The following is a 14,227-nucleotide window of genomic DNA, read 5'->3' as shown; positions in this document are numbered from 1 at the left end:
ATGGTTCCTGATTCCCCCACCTTGCCTGATGAGCACAGGTCATGGTTCAGCATCCCTGACTGATGGTAGCTTAATGTCTGCTTAAATACCTCTGGCGAAAGAGGACTAGATCAGGAGGACCGACCTACATGGACCCAGTGGCCTGACTCGAGTACGAGGCGGCTTCCTGACTCTGGGAACATTGCCATAAGGTGAAGCAGGCACACTCTCTGGGCCTGACGAGGAAGTCCATTCAGTGCTGGACTCCAAACCAGCTTTCACTCAGAAGCATGAGGACTAGAATCTTTCTTTCTTTTTAGAGGAAGGCTGGTTCTCTGCACTGTAGCTCAGTGCAAAGAACCAGCCTTGCATGCAGAAGGTCCCAGACCCCGTCCCTAGTGTTTATAGGTAGGGCCAGGAATGTCCCCTGCCTGAATCCCTGCAGAGCTGGGTCGACAACACTGGCACTAGAGCAGGGGGTAGGCAAGCTAAGGCCCGGGGGCTGGATCCGACCCAATCGCCTTCTAAATCCGGTCCGCAGACGGTTCGGGAATCAGCATGTTTTTACATGAGTAGAATGTGCGCTTTTATTTAAAATGCATCTCTGGGTTATTTGTGGGGCACAGGAATTCGTTATTTCCCCCCCTCCCTCACCAAAGATATATATAGTCTGGCCCCCCACAAGGTCTGAGGGACAGTGGACCAGCCTCCTGCTGAAAAAGTTTGCTGACCCCTGCACTAGAGGGACCTTAGTGGCTTGACTCGAGATCGGCAGCTTCCTGACTCTGGGAACGTTGCCATCTCTTGTTGTAAGATAGGTGAGGCAGGCGCACTCTCTGGGCCCAGCGAGCAACCCTTTCCAATGCTTGACCCTCCCTCCATCTTCTCCCCTCTTCTCCCTGGGCCTCTGCCAGCGTCTACGAGTGCAACAAGCGCTGCAAGTGCAATCGGAACATGTGCACGAACCGCCTGGTGCAACACGGCCTGCAAGTCCGGCTGCAGCTCTTCAAGACACAGAACAAGGGCTGGGGCATCCGCTGCCTGGACGACATCGCCAGGGGCTCCTTCGTCTGCATCTACGCAGGTATAGGGCGCTGGGCCTGGGGCCTCTGCCTCTCTTTCTGTGGGGCAGCCGCCTGGAAGAGCAGTGTTCACGTGCCAAAAGAACTCGGATTAAGGAAGGCCACTGCGTTGGACATAGCGCCAAACTATGGTTGAAATAAGCTGTGGCTCACAAGCTAGCAGCACCTTGTGGCTTCACATTGTGGCTCCCTGGCAGAAAACAAACCATGGTTCAAATGAGCCACACTTGGGCTAAACAAACCATGGTTCAAATAAACCTCACCTGGGCTAAGCAAACCACGGTTCAGTGTTAACGTGCAAACCACATCGTTGGTGGCCATTGCTGCCTCCTGTGGGAGGGAGTTCCATAGTTTAACTTTACACTACTTGAAAAGAATTCCTTTCTTTTATTTGTCCCGAATCTTCCAACACTCAGCTTCATTGGATGTCCAGAAGTTTTAGTGTTCCCCATCCTTCATATTTTACTGATTTTCAGATATAGCAGGCCTGAAGAAACAATAAACATAATGCCAGCCCCCTCCCTGAAGTACAGAGTTAGTGTTAAAGAATAGTACAATGGAATGCAGACATAGGTTGATGCCGTACATGAGAATTAATCAAGCAGATACCTCGTTCCAGTGTCCCATGAGAAGCAGGCATGTGAAATAGATTCAGCATATTCAGTAAAATTAAACCACCTTGTATAAAAAGCTGTGTATCTTCTTCCAGTCTGGAGATTTTGTTAGTTTATCCATAAGAATGATGCCCCGTGTCTGTAACAACAATGCTTCAAAGAGGTCCGTATTAAGAGCTCCAGTGTCTGGCTATAACAAGTTCAGGAGCAGCTAACAGCCGAACAGTAAGATATTAGAAAGATCTGGAGCTCTTGGAAAGTAAACCAATTTTTGGATCAGGCGAGACAGATGGTTTGGTGATCTGGTGTCGTAAGCGAGGCAGGAAAAAGCTTCCCCCATTCTGTGCGTACTTTTATAAACTTCCTGTTTCCAGCTTTATAAACTTCGTACTGTATCTTGAACTCGCAAGCTCACAATTAACGGGAGTGGCACGAATTTGCAAAGGTTTGGGTTCCGAACTGAAAACTAAGGGTCTCTCCCTCCCTCCTCCCCCTCCCCACCGCTGTTTCTCTCCTTGCTGTCCCGCAGGGAAAATCCTCACGGATGACTTTGCTGACAAGGAGGGCTTGGAGATGGGCGACGAGTACTTTGCTAACCTGGACCACATCGAGAGCGTGGAGAACTCCAAGGAGGGCTACGAGAGTGAGGCCAAGTGCTCCTCGGACAGCAGTGGCGTCAACCTGAAGGACGATGACGACGACAACTCGGGCTCTGAGGAGCAGGAGGAGTCCAACGAGGAGAGCTCGGACGACAACTTCTGCAAGGATGAGGACTTCAACACCAGCTCGGTCTGGCGCAGCTACGCCACCCGGCGGCAGACGCGGGGCCAGCGGGAGAACGGCCTTTCCGAGACGGCCTCCAAGGACTCAGGCCTGGTGCGGCAGGCCAGCCGGCAGGCCAGCCACGACGAGGCCTCCCAGTGCAAGCCCCCCCTCTCAGAGGAGACCTCAAAAAACAAGGTGGCCTCGTGGCTCAGCTCCAACACCATGGCCGATGGCTTCCAGGACAACGACAGCCGCTCCTCGTTTCGTGTGCATGAGGCGGGCGAGGCGAAGCCCACAAAGGCCGAGCCCCCAGACAGCGAGAAGGTGGCGCCCGGAGGCCGGGAGAATTTTGGGCTGGAGGTGAAGAAGAAAGAGGTACGGCCCCTCGCAAGGAAACAGCCCCTGCGGTGTTCCGTGGATAGATTTTTGGTGGCCCGCACTGTCACGTTAGAAAACATGTTGCCTAAACCCATGATTCCTGCATCGCTAGATCAGGGGTCAGCAAACTTTTTCAGCAGGGTGCCGGTCCACTGTCCCTCAGACCTTGTGGGGGGCCAGACTATATTTTGAAAACATAAATGGACGAATTTCTATGCCCCACAAATAACCCAGAGATGCATTTTAAATAAAAGGACACATTCTACTCATGTAAAAACATGCTGATTCCCGGACCGTCCGCGGGCTGGATTGAGTAGGCGATGGGGCCGGATCCGGCCCCCTGGCCTTAGTTTACCTACCCGTGGGCTAGGTGATGGCTGGGGGGACCCTTCCAGCCCTATGGTTCTATGAGCAAAGTAAACGCACAGAATCTTAAACCTTGAGGGAGATCGCATGACCTTATCTTTAGTTGAGCATCCTGCGCTGGGAATTGGGCTTGCATTAAAACATCACAAACATTTCCAGACCTATCCCTACAGCTGAGGGGAGGAACCACAGCTAAAGATCATTGAATTGTAGAGTTGGGAGTCATCTCATCCACCCCACCCCACCCCACCCCCGCAATGCAGGCCAACTCTTATTAAGTATTTTCGCCTAAGTGTTTGCGACAGTTTGCAGTACAGCCTCTAGTGCGCTGTGTCCTCTACCCAGGAGCTACCTCAAAAGAGCTGATCTCTTGGGATTTTTCTTAAATCTCCCTTCTATAAAATTAGACTTCATGGCCTGAAACCTCAGAGCTGTAAATGCTTTGTGGAGAAAAGGGGGATTTTGCTCAGATACGCATGTCTCCTTCCAGTGGTGTAATTTTAAAGTAGGGAAGAGTACTGGGCATAAAGTAAACAGGACCTGTCTCCTGTTCTGCAGAGTCTTACGTGACTCAGGATCGTAATACCTTAAGGACTTCTTCTTCCCATGTGAACCCACCCAGACCCTGTGGTCTTAATCGTTCTTTGTGTGCCCCCTCTTGTGTGCCCCCTCCATGGGAGGTCCAGAGGGTGACAACACGAGAACGGGGCCTTTTCTGCAATGGTTCACGGTTTGTGGAATGCTCTCCCCAGGGAGGCTCGCCTGGCGCCATCATTACATATCTTTAGGGGCCAGGAAGAAACTTTCTTTTTCCATAAGGCTTTTTTGGCTTTTAATTATCTATAGCCTTTTTGTGTGGCTGGGATGTTTTAATTTGGAGATACACACACACACACACACACACACAGAGAGAGAGAGAGAGAGAGAGAGAGATTTTTTTAATTAAATGTTTAGGGATACTCTCATTTCCCTACTCATATTGAAATACTGCACCTCAATGAGGCCAAACTTAGATTCACAAAAGGTTTAAAGGTATGTGTACCCCTGGGTCGTCGTCCCCCGAAAAAGCACTGTGCACACACACACACACACACACATACACGCACAGGGTCTTTTGAATTGATACATATAGTAAAATCAGCATTAAAAATTATATAAGTCACTTTGACTTGCCTTGGCAATAAAAATGTTTTGTTTTGTTTTTTACAATCAAGCAGCATATAAATTCTATAAAAACAAATCAAGTCAGTTCCCAGGGTGGGTTGCAACAATTAAAACACCAGAATTATATTAAAACACTGTTTTACACAATATTAAAAACAGTTTAAAGCAAGTTACCATTCCTGCCCCCCCCCGCCATATCCTCAAGGAGGAGGAACTACCAAGAACGGCTCCCTGTGCAGATATTTGGGGCTTTTACGTGTGACAGTAGCAGCAGGAAGAGGAACTGGGGGAGGGGGGGGAAGAATGATAACAGAGACTTGTAAATCCTTTTTTTCCGCCCTTCTTTCCCACAGGAACCCGAAGACCACAGCAAACCTCTGTTGTAAGTTCTCTTTTCCCCTTTCTGCTCTGCTATTCCTTCGGGTAACTTGGGCCAGCTCTGGCTGCTCCTGGATTTCTGTCTTTCTTGGCCCTGGGAAAAGTCGGGCGTGTTTCTGAACATTCTGCCGCTGAAGAACTCCCCGCAAGCAGAAAGCTAGCATGTCAAGGGCAGGGGCAAAAGGACATAGCTCAGATGTTTCCCAAACTCTTGTTCACCACAGACCAACGGAATATCACTGAGGGACTTTTCTGCCCCTTGTAGCAAGTGCTAGATGCGAGGCTGTGTTTAATTGTATTTCTACTGCTGCTTTGATTTCCTGTACTGTATTACCATTTGCATTCTGCAGAATTCTAATTGCAATACAGTGGTACCTCGGTTTACGAACTTAATCCGTTCCTGAAGTCCATTCTTAAACCGAAACCGTTCTTAAGCCGAGGCGCGCTTTCCCTAATGAGGCCTCCCGACGCTGATGCCCTTCCACCTTTCGTCCTCCTTTCGTAGACCAAGGTAACGTTCGCAAACCGGGACACTACTTCCAGTTTTGCGGAGTTCATAAACCGAATAGTTCGTAAACAGGACTGTTCGTAAACCAAGGTACCACTGTACAATAAAATACAGTCTTAAGAATTACGGCAGGCAGTGCAAACACAGTTAAAAATCAGTGTGAGTGCTTAATGCAGTATGCCACAGACCGCCGGAGCTAAGCTTTTGAGGCCACTGTGTGGTCCAGGGACCATAGTTTGGGAACCTCTTTTCCCTGACATGCTAGCCTTCTAGGGGCGGGGAGGGTTGTTTTTCATTCTCATCTGACGAACATTCAGACATGATCCAGTCACTTCGTCCAAGTTCACCTCATTTAATCCCTACAACAGCCTTGCGAGGTAGGTTAAGCTGAGAAAGTCACAGTCTGGAAGCATCATGGCTGAGAGGGGATTCGAACCCAGGTCTCTCCCTGGTCCTAGTCCAGCACTCTAACCACTACCCCACACTGGGTCTTTTCTTTCTCATTTATTGCTCCCACTCCACCCTTCCTCCTCCTGACCCAGAGCCCAGGGTGGCTAAAAGTCCTCTGAAATGGCAGAAATACAACACTGCTATCATAAAACAAACAATTAAGCTTACAGAAAGTTAATCCCGACTTTAAAACGGCAACAGCCAAGTGTTTTCTCCTCTCCACAACTGCATGCAGTTTAAACGACCAAATGCCCAAGCAAAAGGGAAATGTTTTAAGATAGGGGTCTGCAACGTTTTTTGAGGCCGGTCCGGTCCACTCCCCGGCAGACATTTCAGTGGGCTGGAGCGTGTGCGCCCACACTCAAGCTATTTCCAGCGCTCTTCCAACCCAGAAGTCTGTCCCCGCGGTGAGGAAAAAAATGGCGCCACAAAAAACAAAAAAACACAGAATCCCCACGCCGATCCACGGAACAGCTGTGGGCCGGATCCGGGAAGCTCATGGGTCGGAACCGGCGCATGGGCCTTAGGTTGCCGACCTCTGTTTTAAGGTGACACCTTCACTTCTTACACTTGAGAAAAAGAAACAATTAATGGAGTCATTTGTTTTTGTTCTGAATTACAAAAAAATTGAAACAATGCTGCAAAGGCGGGGGGACTAGTATAATGCATTACAGCACATTGAAAATTGTGTTAAATAGAATATTCTGTATCTTATACATAACCTATATTGTGCATTCAAGAAATGCTATGCGAATCCTGAAATGCTGTTCAAGGAAAGGAGGGAGGACTGATTTCTATTTGCACTGGATATTACTTTTGCATCACAGTAAATAAAATAAAATTGAAAAAAAATTAGTGCTGGAAACACGGCCATATATTGGCTGTCCGTTTATATCGCGGTTTCGGCTTGCTGGCATCTTGCAGTGAAGCCTTGTGTGAGCAGCTAACCCTGCTTCTGTCATCCCCCAGGGCACCCAGTGCGGGCAGGTTGTATGGTTACAATCCAAACCCGCCGTTACCCGAAGGAGTCCGGAGGCCGGTCAGCAAGACGGCCTTGCTTCAGAGCCGGAGGCACACCGAGACCAGTCAGGTACCCGCAGGTGTAATTATCTTAAAGCTTTTAAGACTGTGGGCATGCTGTTATCCTTCCACAAAGCTTTGTGTCAGAATCATAGAATCGGAATTGTCAAGTTGGAAGGGGTCCTAAGGCTCATCTAGTCCAGCCCTCTGCAATTGGGGGACATAGGAAGAACATAAGGAGAGCCTTCTGGATCAGGCCAGTGTGCCATCTGGTCCAGCTTCCTGTTCTCACAGATGCCTGCAGAAAACTTGCAAGCAGGATCCGAGCACAAGGGACCTGAAAGCAGCCCTGTTTAGGGAAGTTTTTAATGCTTGATGTTTTATCGTGTTTTTAATATTCTGTTGGGAGCTGCCTAGAGTAGCTGAGGAAGCCTGGCCAGATGGGCATGGTATAAATAATAAAATTATTATTATTATTATTATTATTATTATTATTATTAGCTGTGCAGGCAGAGCATAGCCATCCCAGCTAGTAGCCCTTGGCACCCTTCCCCACCATGAATATATGTCTGATCCTCTTAAAGCCAGCTAAGCTGGTGGCCCTCACTGCCTTCCTGCAGCAGTGAGTTCCACAGTTTAACGATTCACCCCCTGAAGAAGTCATTTTTTTCTGTCCTGAACCCTCTGATGTTCAGCTTCTTGGGTTGGGATGCCCACGACTTCTAGTGTTAAGAGGGAGGGGGAACAGCAACTTTGCTCTGCCCATTTTCTCCACGCCAGCATCCTTTTATAAACCTGTCTCATCACTTTGTCCTTGCCCTTTCTCTAAAAAGTTTCGGGTGCTGCAAGCTTCCTTTGTAGGGGAGTTGCTCTTAATTCATTTTGTGCATTTACTGGTAATTTTTTATTTATTTATTTTGACAAAGTTATAATCATCAGTAAATGAGAATAAAAATGTGCACCCCGCCACCGAGACCATTCCATTGTAAATATCCAGCCTCCCAAAATTTCAACACCTCTTGCGATGGTTTGACCCCTTTCCGTTTTAACAGTACAAATTCCGCAAATTCCCTTTTAGCAGCGTTTTAGCACTTACCCTCCAGAGCAGCAGAAAACAATCTTGCTCCATCCTCCACGTGGCAGCCCTTAAGATATTTGAAGATGGCTCTCGTATCTCCTCTCTTGCAGGCTAAACATCCCCACCTACCCCCTAAGGCTTGCTTTCCAGACCCTTTTATCACACCGGTCACCCTCCAGCTTGTCGATACCCTCTTTAAACTGAGCTGCCCAGAACAGAATTCCTTGCTGGCCAAGGAGAGGGGCAGCTGCAGGCGTTCCCTCCCTCCCACCCACCCACATTTTTCTCTCTCTCCCGCCGCCAGGATGTGCTGATGCTCTCCAGCAGCACGGACAGCGAGGGGGACAACGGGCGCGGCACCTCAAGGCAAGCGCAGGGCAACGACAGCGACGACATCCAGACCATCTCCTCTGGGTCGGAAGAGGAGCCGGGGCAAGACGGCAAGAAGAGGCTGGGTGAGCGCAGCCGCGTTTCGGGAGAGGGGAGGCGACTGGGGCCACATAAGAACAGAACAGGGAGCCTTCTGGGATGAGGCTGGTGCGGAGCCCACTGGGGCCAGCATACCGTTCTCACGGTGGCTCAATGGGAAGCTGCAAGCAGGACCCGGGCACAAAAACCATTTCTCCCCTCCTCTGGCTTCCAGCAACTGAGATTCAGAAGCGCCACTGCTTCCAACCATTAAGGCAGCCGACTTAGCTTCTTAAAATTTATTTGTCGCTTCGTTAACTGTTTTATACATCGTACAGTCATACCTCATGTTGCGTCTGCTGCGGGTTGCGTTTTTCCAGGTTGCGAATGCAGCGGACCCGGAAGTGTTTACTTCCGGGTTTCGCCGCACGCGCAGAAGCGTTCTGCGCGCTTCGCGCATGCGCAAAAGCGCCACTTGGGTTGCGGACTTTTCGGGGTGCAAATGGCACCCCGGAGCGGATTGGGTCCGCAACCCGAGGTACCACTGTAATGGTTTTGCTGATTTGTTAATTACTGCAATGGCCAGAATATAAGCCGCATCCGAATATAAGTCACACCTTTAAAACTGGAGAGGAAAGAAAGAAAAAAAAACCCAAATATAAGCCCCTCCCTATGACCTTTCCCCTTCCTTGCTCTCTCTCCCTTCCCGGCCTTGGGGGAGAGGCTGGGGGACCATGTGCAGGGCAGGCACCGCTTTGCCACGCTCCGGCCGCTGTTTGCCCCGCGCTCCTGGCTACATACTGTAAGGTCGCGAATATAAGCCACGCTTTAACTTTTCATGGTTGGAATTTGGGGGGGAAGCGAGGCTTATATTCAGGCCAATACGGTATTTTGCATGATTGATGCTGAAATTGTGATGTTCTATCATGTTCTTGTTTTTTGTTTGGTGTGGGGGGGCATTAGGGGAGGGGGAGGGCCTCGGGTGGGGGGGGCACGCCATGCTCCTTCTGGGGTAGTTTGTCCACCTTTGGCCCCCACCCTGCACTCAGCTCTCACCTGTGGCTCCTGGAAGTTGTCGGCACGAGACAGCAGCCACACCCCAGGAAACGGCTTCCCCAGGGCTGACAAACTGGGTGAGGGTAGCTGATAGGTCTCAAGCCCTCCATGAGTTAGGGACTTCCCCTGCACACGAAAATAGGCTCTGGCGGATTTGAGACCAAGAGTGGGTCCAAGGGTCAAGAAGGCGGTTTCTGCACCTGCTGTAGAGGGAAGTGGGGGGCAGGTGGGGTTCATCCACCTGGGAAGGGAGCCCATCTAGGAGAAGGAAAACTCTGATCCTAAACCTCCACATTAATCGCTCCACCACCATTGGCTTCCTCCGCCACATCTGAGAAGGGAATGAATATTGCTAAGGGGTGCCAGCATGAATAAGGCCCTGCCATTTACCTGCTATAGGAGGGAGAAACGTGAAAAGGCAAGTGGCCGTCAAGTCAACCCGCGGCTTCGCCCTGAAGTCAACCCATGGCATTGCCATCAAGTCGACCAACCTGGCATCTGGGGAGAACGTGCCCATCCGGAGGAACACGCGGCAGTTCTATGACGGAGAGGAGTCCTGTTACATCATCGACGCCAAACTTGAAGGCAACTTGGGCCGCTATCTCAATGTGAGATTCTCCCTGCTTTACCCAACAGCCAAATTAAATTTCCCCCTTCTCGCACAACTCTGGAGTTTTTCCTCCGTCCAAGCTGGCCTCTTGCTAACCCTGTAGAGTCTGCTGTTGGTGGATATTCCGTGACAGGCAATTCTTGCTCAGCAGTTCATTTTCACTGACCTCCTGTGATATCACCGCAGCTCTGCCAATGGCTAAGGGAGGCACACCAGCAACAACTTTTAGGTTTCCTCCCCCCCCCTCCCATAAAATACTGCTTCATATAAGCATTTCTGTTCTCAAACAATGGATTGTAAAAGAGAGCTGTGCTAAAATAAACTCCCTTGATTTGTTCCCAGCTCCCAACGCTAAATAACAACAGATTTCCTGCATGCGTCATAAGAGACCTTGAAAACCTAAAGCTTGAGGTGTGGGAGATAAATATGGTAGATAGCAGATTTGCAACTGGTAGTTGGATTTTTGGCTTGGTCGCTTTGGAACTTCCTCCCATTGGCTGAGCAGCTGTGATGTCACAGAATGTCCTCAAGGGTTCATTTTGGAATGTCGACATGCTACTGCTACTGCAGCGGGTAACAGAAGATGGGGTGGCAGAAATATCAGAGATTCTCAAATGCATCATTCTGACCCCTCCCCTGTGTGCTTACCAAGTGTCCCCATCCCTTTATTTTTAAAAACAGATGTTGGTTTTGGGGGGGGGGGCTTGTTGCTTGCTTAATTTTATCTGTGTTTTACTTGGCTTTTGACAGGCCTACCCATACATTTAGAAAATTGACACGGGGTTTTTCTTGCCTGCTACTTTAACTTTTCAAAAGTTAAATTGAAAAGTTAAATCTTAAATTGCTGCTGTTAAGTTTTCTTATTTATTTATATGCTTATATTTTTTATTTTATTTTTTATTTTACATATATATAGTGGTAGCTTCTAGCCGTTTTTATGTTATGTTGGTGGTGGCATATAAACATCTTCATCCAGTTGTGTGTTTTAACATTTGTTAAAAGAAAAAGAGAAACCTTTTTAAAAAAGGGGGGGGGGGGCGTATCGTGGTCTGCTAAGGAAATCCAGCATTTTACGTCCATTTCTGAGTTAACTTCTGTTGATGATACTTTCACACTTTTAAATATCATTTTGGCTAGATACAAGCAGCTCTAAAATATCTTGACGCCTTTCTGATTTCGGCTAACACTCATTTCTGTTTCCAGCATAGCTGCAGTCCTAACCTCTTTGTCCAGAACGTCTTTGTGGACACGCACGACCTCCGTTTCCCATGGGTGGCCTTCTTCGCCAGCAAGTAAGCACTGTCCAAAAAAGACCGGCTTCTCTCTCTTCAGTCGAGCTTCCCTTGGGCCGCATCCGCACCAGGCATTTAAAGCCCCCTTCCACCCCTGCTCTGGGAGGGAGTTAAACTGCTCTGGGAGAGAGGACTAGTGGGGGGTGCCTCTTGACAACTTGGCACCCACACCAAACTGCAGTTCCCAGGATTCCATTTGTCAATGGTTGGTAGCAAGGAACATTACTGCCTCTGGCTGCAAGGGCAGAGCATAGCCATGATGGCTAGCAGCCATCAACATCCCTCTTTTAAAGTTGGCCATCCCTGCCTCCTGTGGGAGGGAGTTCCACAGTTCAACTAAAGAGGTGCTTTCTTTTGTCTGCCTTTACTCTTCCAGTCTTCAGCTTCTAGTGTCATGAGAGAGGGATGGAAACTTTAATGTGCCCACTCTGTCCATGCCACGTGTACTAGCAAGTCACCTCTTTCCCCCCCTCTATACCATGGGTTGGCAAACTAAGGCCCGTGAGCCGGATCCGGCCCAATTGCCTTCTAAATCCGGCTCGTGGACGGTCCGGGAATCAGTGTGTTCTTACATGAGTAGAATGTGTGCTTTTATTTAAAATGCATCTCTGTGTTATTTGTGGGGCATAGGAATTTGTTCAACCCCACCCCCACCCCCAAATAGTCCAGCCTCCCACAAGGTCTGAGGGACAGTGGCCCACAGCTGAAAACGTTTGCTGACCCGATACCAAAAAAGAGAGCCTCAAATGTATTCTTTCTTTAATGGGGCAATTGCTTCTTCCCCTTCATCATTTGGTAGCCCTTTTCTGAACCTTTATGCTCCTCTACAGAATCATCTCTTTTTTTGAGGTGCGGATAATAATAATAATAATAATAATAATAATAATAATAATAATAATAATATTTATACCCCGTCCATCTGGCTGGGTTTCCCCAGCCACTCTGAGTGGCCAAGTGCAGCTGAACTCTAGATAACGACATGGTCTCACGAGTCCCATTATGCCCATTTTACAGGTGAGAGAGCAGAGGCTGAGGGTCAGTGCTGTTCACCCACAGTGTCTCCCCGATTCTAAGCTGCTGTTTCAAAACTTTTTTCCCCTTCTTGCAGGAGGATCAGAGCTGGCACCGAACTTACCTGGGACTATAACTACGAAGTTGGCAGCGTGGAGGGCAAGGAACTTCTGTGCTGTTGTGGTGCAATTGAATGCCGTGGACGTTTGTTGTAAGATTTTTTCTCCCGCTGCCCACCCACCCACCCATTTTTAGGCAGGGGGGCATATTTCATTTATTTTTTTTAATGAATTTTTTAAAAGTGCTTTTCGGTCAGTGGACCCACCCTTACCCACTTCTCACACGTCTCGTTCTCTGTTTGGGGGCTCAATCATTTTTGGCCCCGCGTTGTCGGATGCTGTTGAGGGCATTGTTTTGTGTATGGTGTTTTGCAGAGGACCCCCTCCTCCCCTCGTCGTCGTAAAGCAATAAAACCATGTTTACTCTTGATTTTGAAAGACTGGTCTGCTTCTGAACCTTTTTTAAAAAAAGAAAAAGAAAGAAAATATAACGTGGGGCAGGACCATGGAGGTTTTTATGGGGAACGATCTTTTTTGCTGATCCAGGATCAGGGCCCAAATACGGCTCCCGTGGGGCTTTCCATCTGACCCTTGGAAGGACGGGGAGAGCTCTCTGGGTTTATCAAAAGAAAAGCTGGCTTTTCCCAGAGCGCGGTTTAAATGACAGAAAGGTGGAGTGCCGTGCGTCTGGCGCAGTGGGCGTGTGTGCTTCGAGGCTAGTGGTTTAAGCAGCTGTGGTCCAGATTCCTGCACTGCAGGGGGTTGGACTAGTCAATCATCGGGATCCTTTCCAACTCTGCAATCACCTGGACATGCCAGGGATCGATGCAGCGATGGCACCCTGAACGTGGAGGGCTTTCAACCATTAAGACAAATTCATGGACAATACTGTCTCCTTCGCTGCTGTCGGGAGGCAGTAAATGCCTCTGAATACTCCCAGTTTTAGGAGAAGAAAAGGCAAAGGACTAAACCATGGGTCGGCAAACAAAGGCCCATGGGCCGGATCAGGCCCAGTTGCCTTCTGGATCTGGCCCGTGGATGGTCTGGGAATCGCCAGCGCACGCGTTCTTTCCCTATCCCTCACTTTCCCTCCCTCCCCCTGGCTTCTCCCCGCCCAGCCTAGAGAAAGGGGCTGGGCTAAACCCTACACAAATGTGGAGTCTCTAAGGCTGCTTGTGGTCCTCCTTCCAGCAACCAAGCTGGTGTCAAATGTCTTGCTCTGCTTTCCTTTGGACAACATCAGTGAGGCCGAGGAGGAGGGGGTGTATTGTCGTCTGGGGGCCCAGGACCGCCATGCGCACTGCCCAGGTTTGCATCCCAGAGAGGTCACTGGTGCTGCTAGCGTGGCGGTTTGGCTTCATCCCCGGAGGCGCACTCCATTGTCTCTTTGAGACAGGCAGGCGCCAGTGGCAGCAATACCAGTTGCTGGGAATCGCATGTGAGTGTAGTTTTGCTGCTGTGTTCAGGTCCAGATCGCGAGCTTCCCATCGGGGCATCTGGCTGGCCACAGGGCTCGTCTGGTGTTCTTACGGAGCCTCCTGGTCCAGAGGAAGTCTATCTTGATTTCTAAGTTCTCTTGGGAGAACAGCCCCGCTTTAGCCTGTCCTACTGTGGCTTCTTATTGAAGCCGAGACCGGGGTGGGCGGGCAAAAGCTGGATGTATCCCACTGAATTTGGTTCACTCCCAACAGGAGTAATAATAATAATAATATCTTTATTACGGTCATAGTGCATGTTCTCCATCGTAGGAGGTGGCCATGGTTGGAGTTGCTCTTCCAAAATATCTAACGAATGTAGAGGAGTGTTGGCTTCCCCATACAGGTTGTGGAAATGTTCCTGCCAGGTTGATACTGTTATGCAGGATGATAAATGTGTTATCTCCTGTGTTGGGTAGCCTGTGACTAGCCTCCAGAATAATGACGGGTTTTTGTGCTTGGTAGCCTCTATTAGTTGTTGCCAGTGCCGCATCAGGTCGGACCGTTTTTTCTTTGCCAATAGTTTTTTGTAGC

At 49.2% G+C, this 14,227-nt stretch overlaps 1 protein-coding gene across 12 annotated transcripts in view; it reads left to right on the top strand.

Annotated features, from left to right (window-relative positions):
* SETDB1 (SET domain bifurcated histone lysine methyltransferase 1) overlaps window positions 1–12,656 on the top strand; it is a 30,677-nt gene extending 18,021 nt beyond the window's left edge. For 6 of the 12 annotated variants that reach the window (XM_088659509.1, XM_088659510.1, XM_035097718.3 and 3 more), the window contains exons 15-22: window positions 894–1,063; window positions 2,205–2,815; window positions 4,702–4,730; window positions 6,654–6,774; window positions 8,087–8,237; window positions 9,646–9,854; window positions 11,060–11,148; window positions 12,257–12,656. In XM_088659509.1, the coding sequence (XP_088515635.1) occupies window positions 894–1,063; window positions 2,205–2,815; window positions 4,702–4,730; window positions 6,654–6,774; window positions 8,087–8,237; window positions 9,646–9,854; window positions 11,060–11,148; window positions 12,257–12,374 (1,498 nt within the window). In that variant the 3' untranslated portion in view covers window positions 12,375–12,656. Of the gene's footprint in view, window positions 1–893; window positions 1,064–2,204; window positions 2,816–4,701; window positions 4,731–6,653; window positions 6,787–8,086; window positions 8,238–9,645; window positions 9,855–11,059; window positions 11,149–12,256 lie in introns of all 12 variants that reach the window. The other 6 variants (XM_035097717.3, XM_088659504.1, XM_035097719.3 and 3 more) reach the window with 1 other exon arrangement.
* The last annotated feature ends 1,571 nt before the right edge of the window (window positions 12,657–14,227 follow it).

The sequence above is a fragment of the Zootoca vivipara genome, chromosome 16 (genome assembly GCF_965207765.1).
Source record: "Zootoca vivipara chromosome 16, rZooViv2.hap1.1, whole genome shotgun sequence".
In the NCBI taxonomy this organism is placed as follows: Eukaryota; Metazoa; Chordata; class Lepidosauria; order Squamata; family Lacertidae; genus Zootoca; species Zootoca vivipara.
The sequence above is the reverse complement of the archived record's forward strand: the minus strand, read 5'-3'. Positions and strand labels throughout refer to the sequence as shown.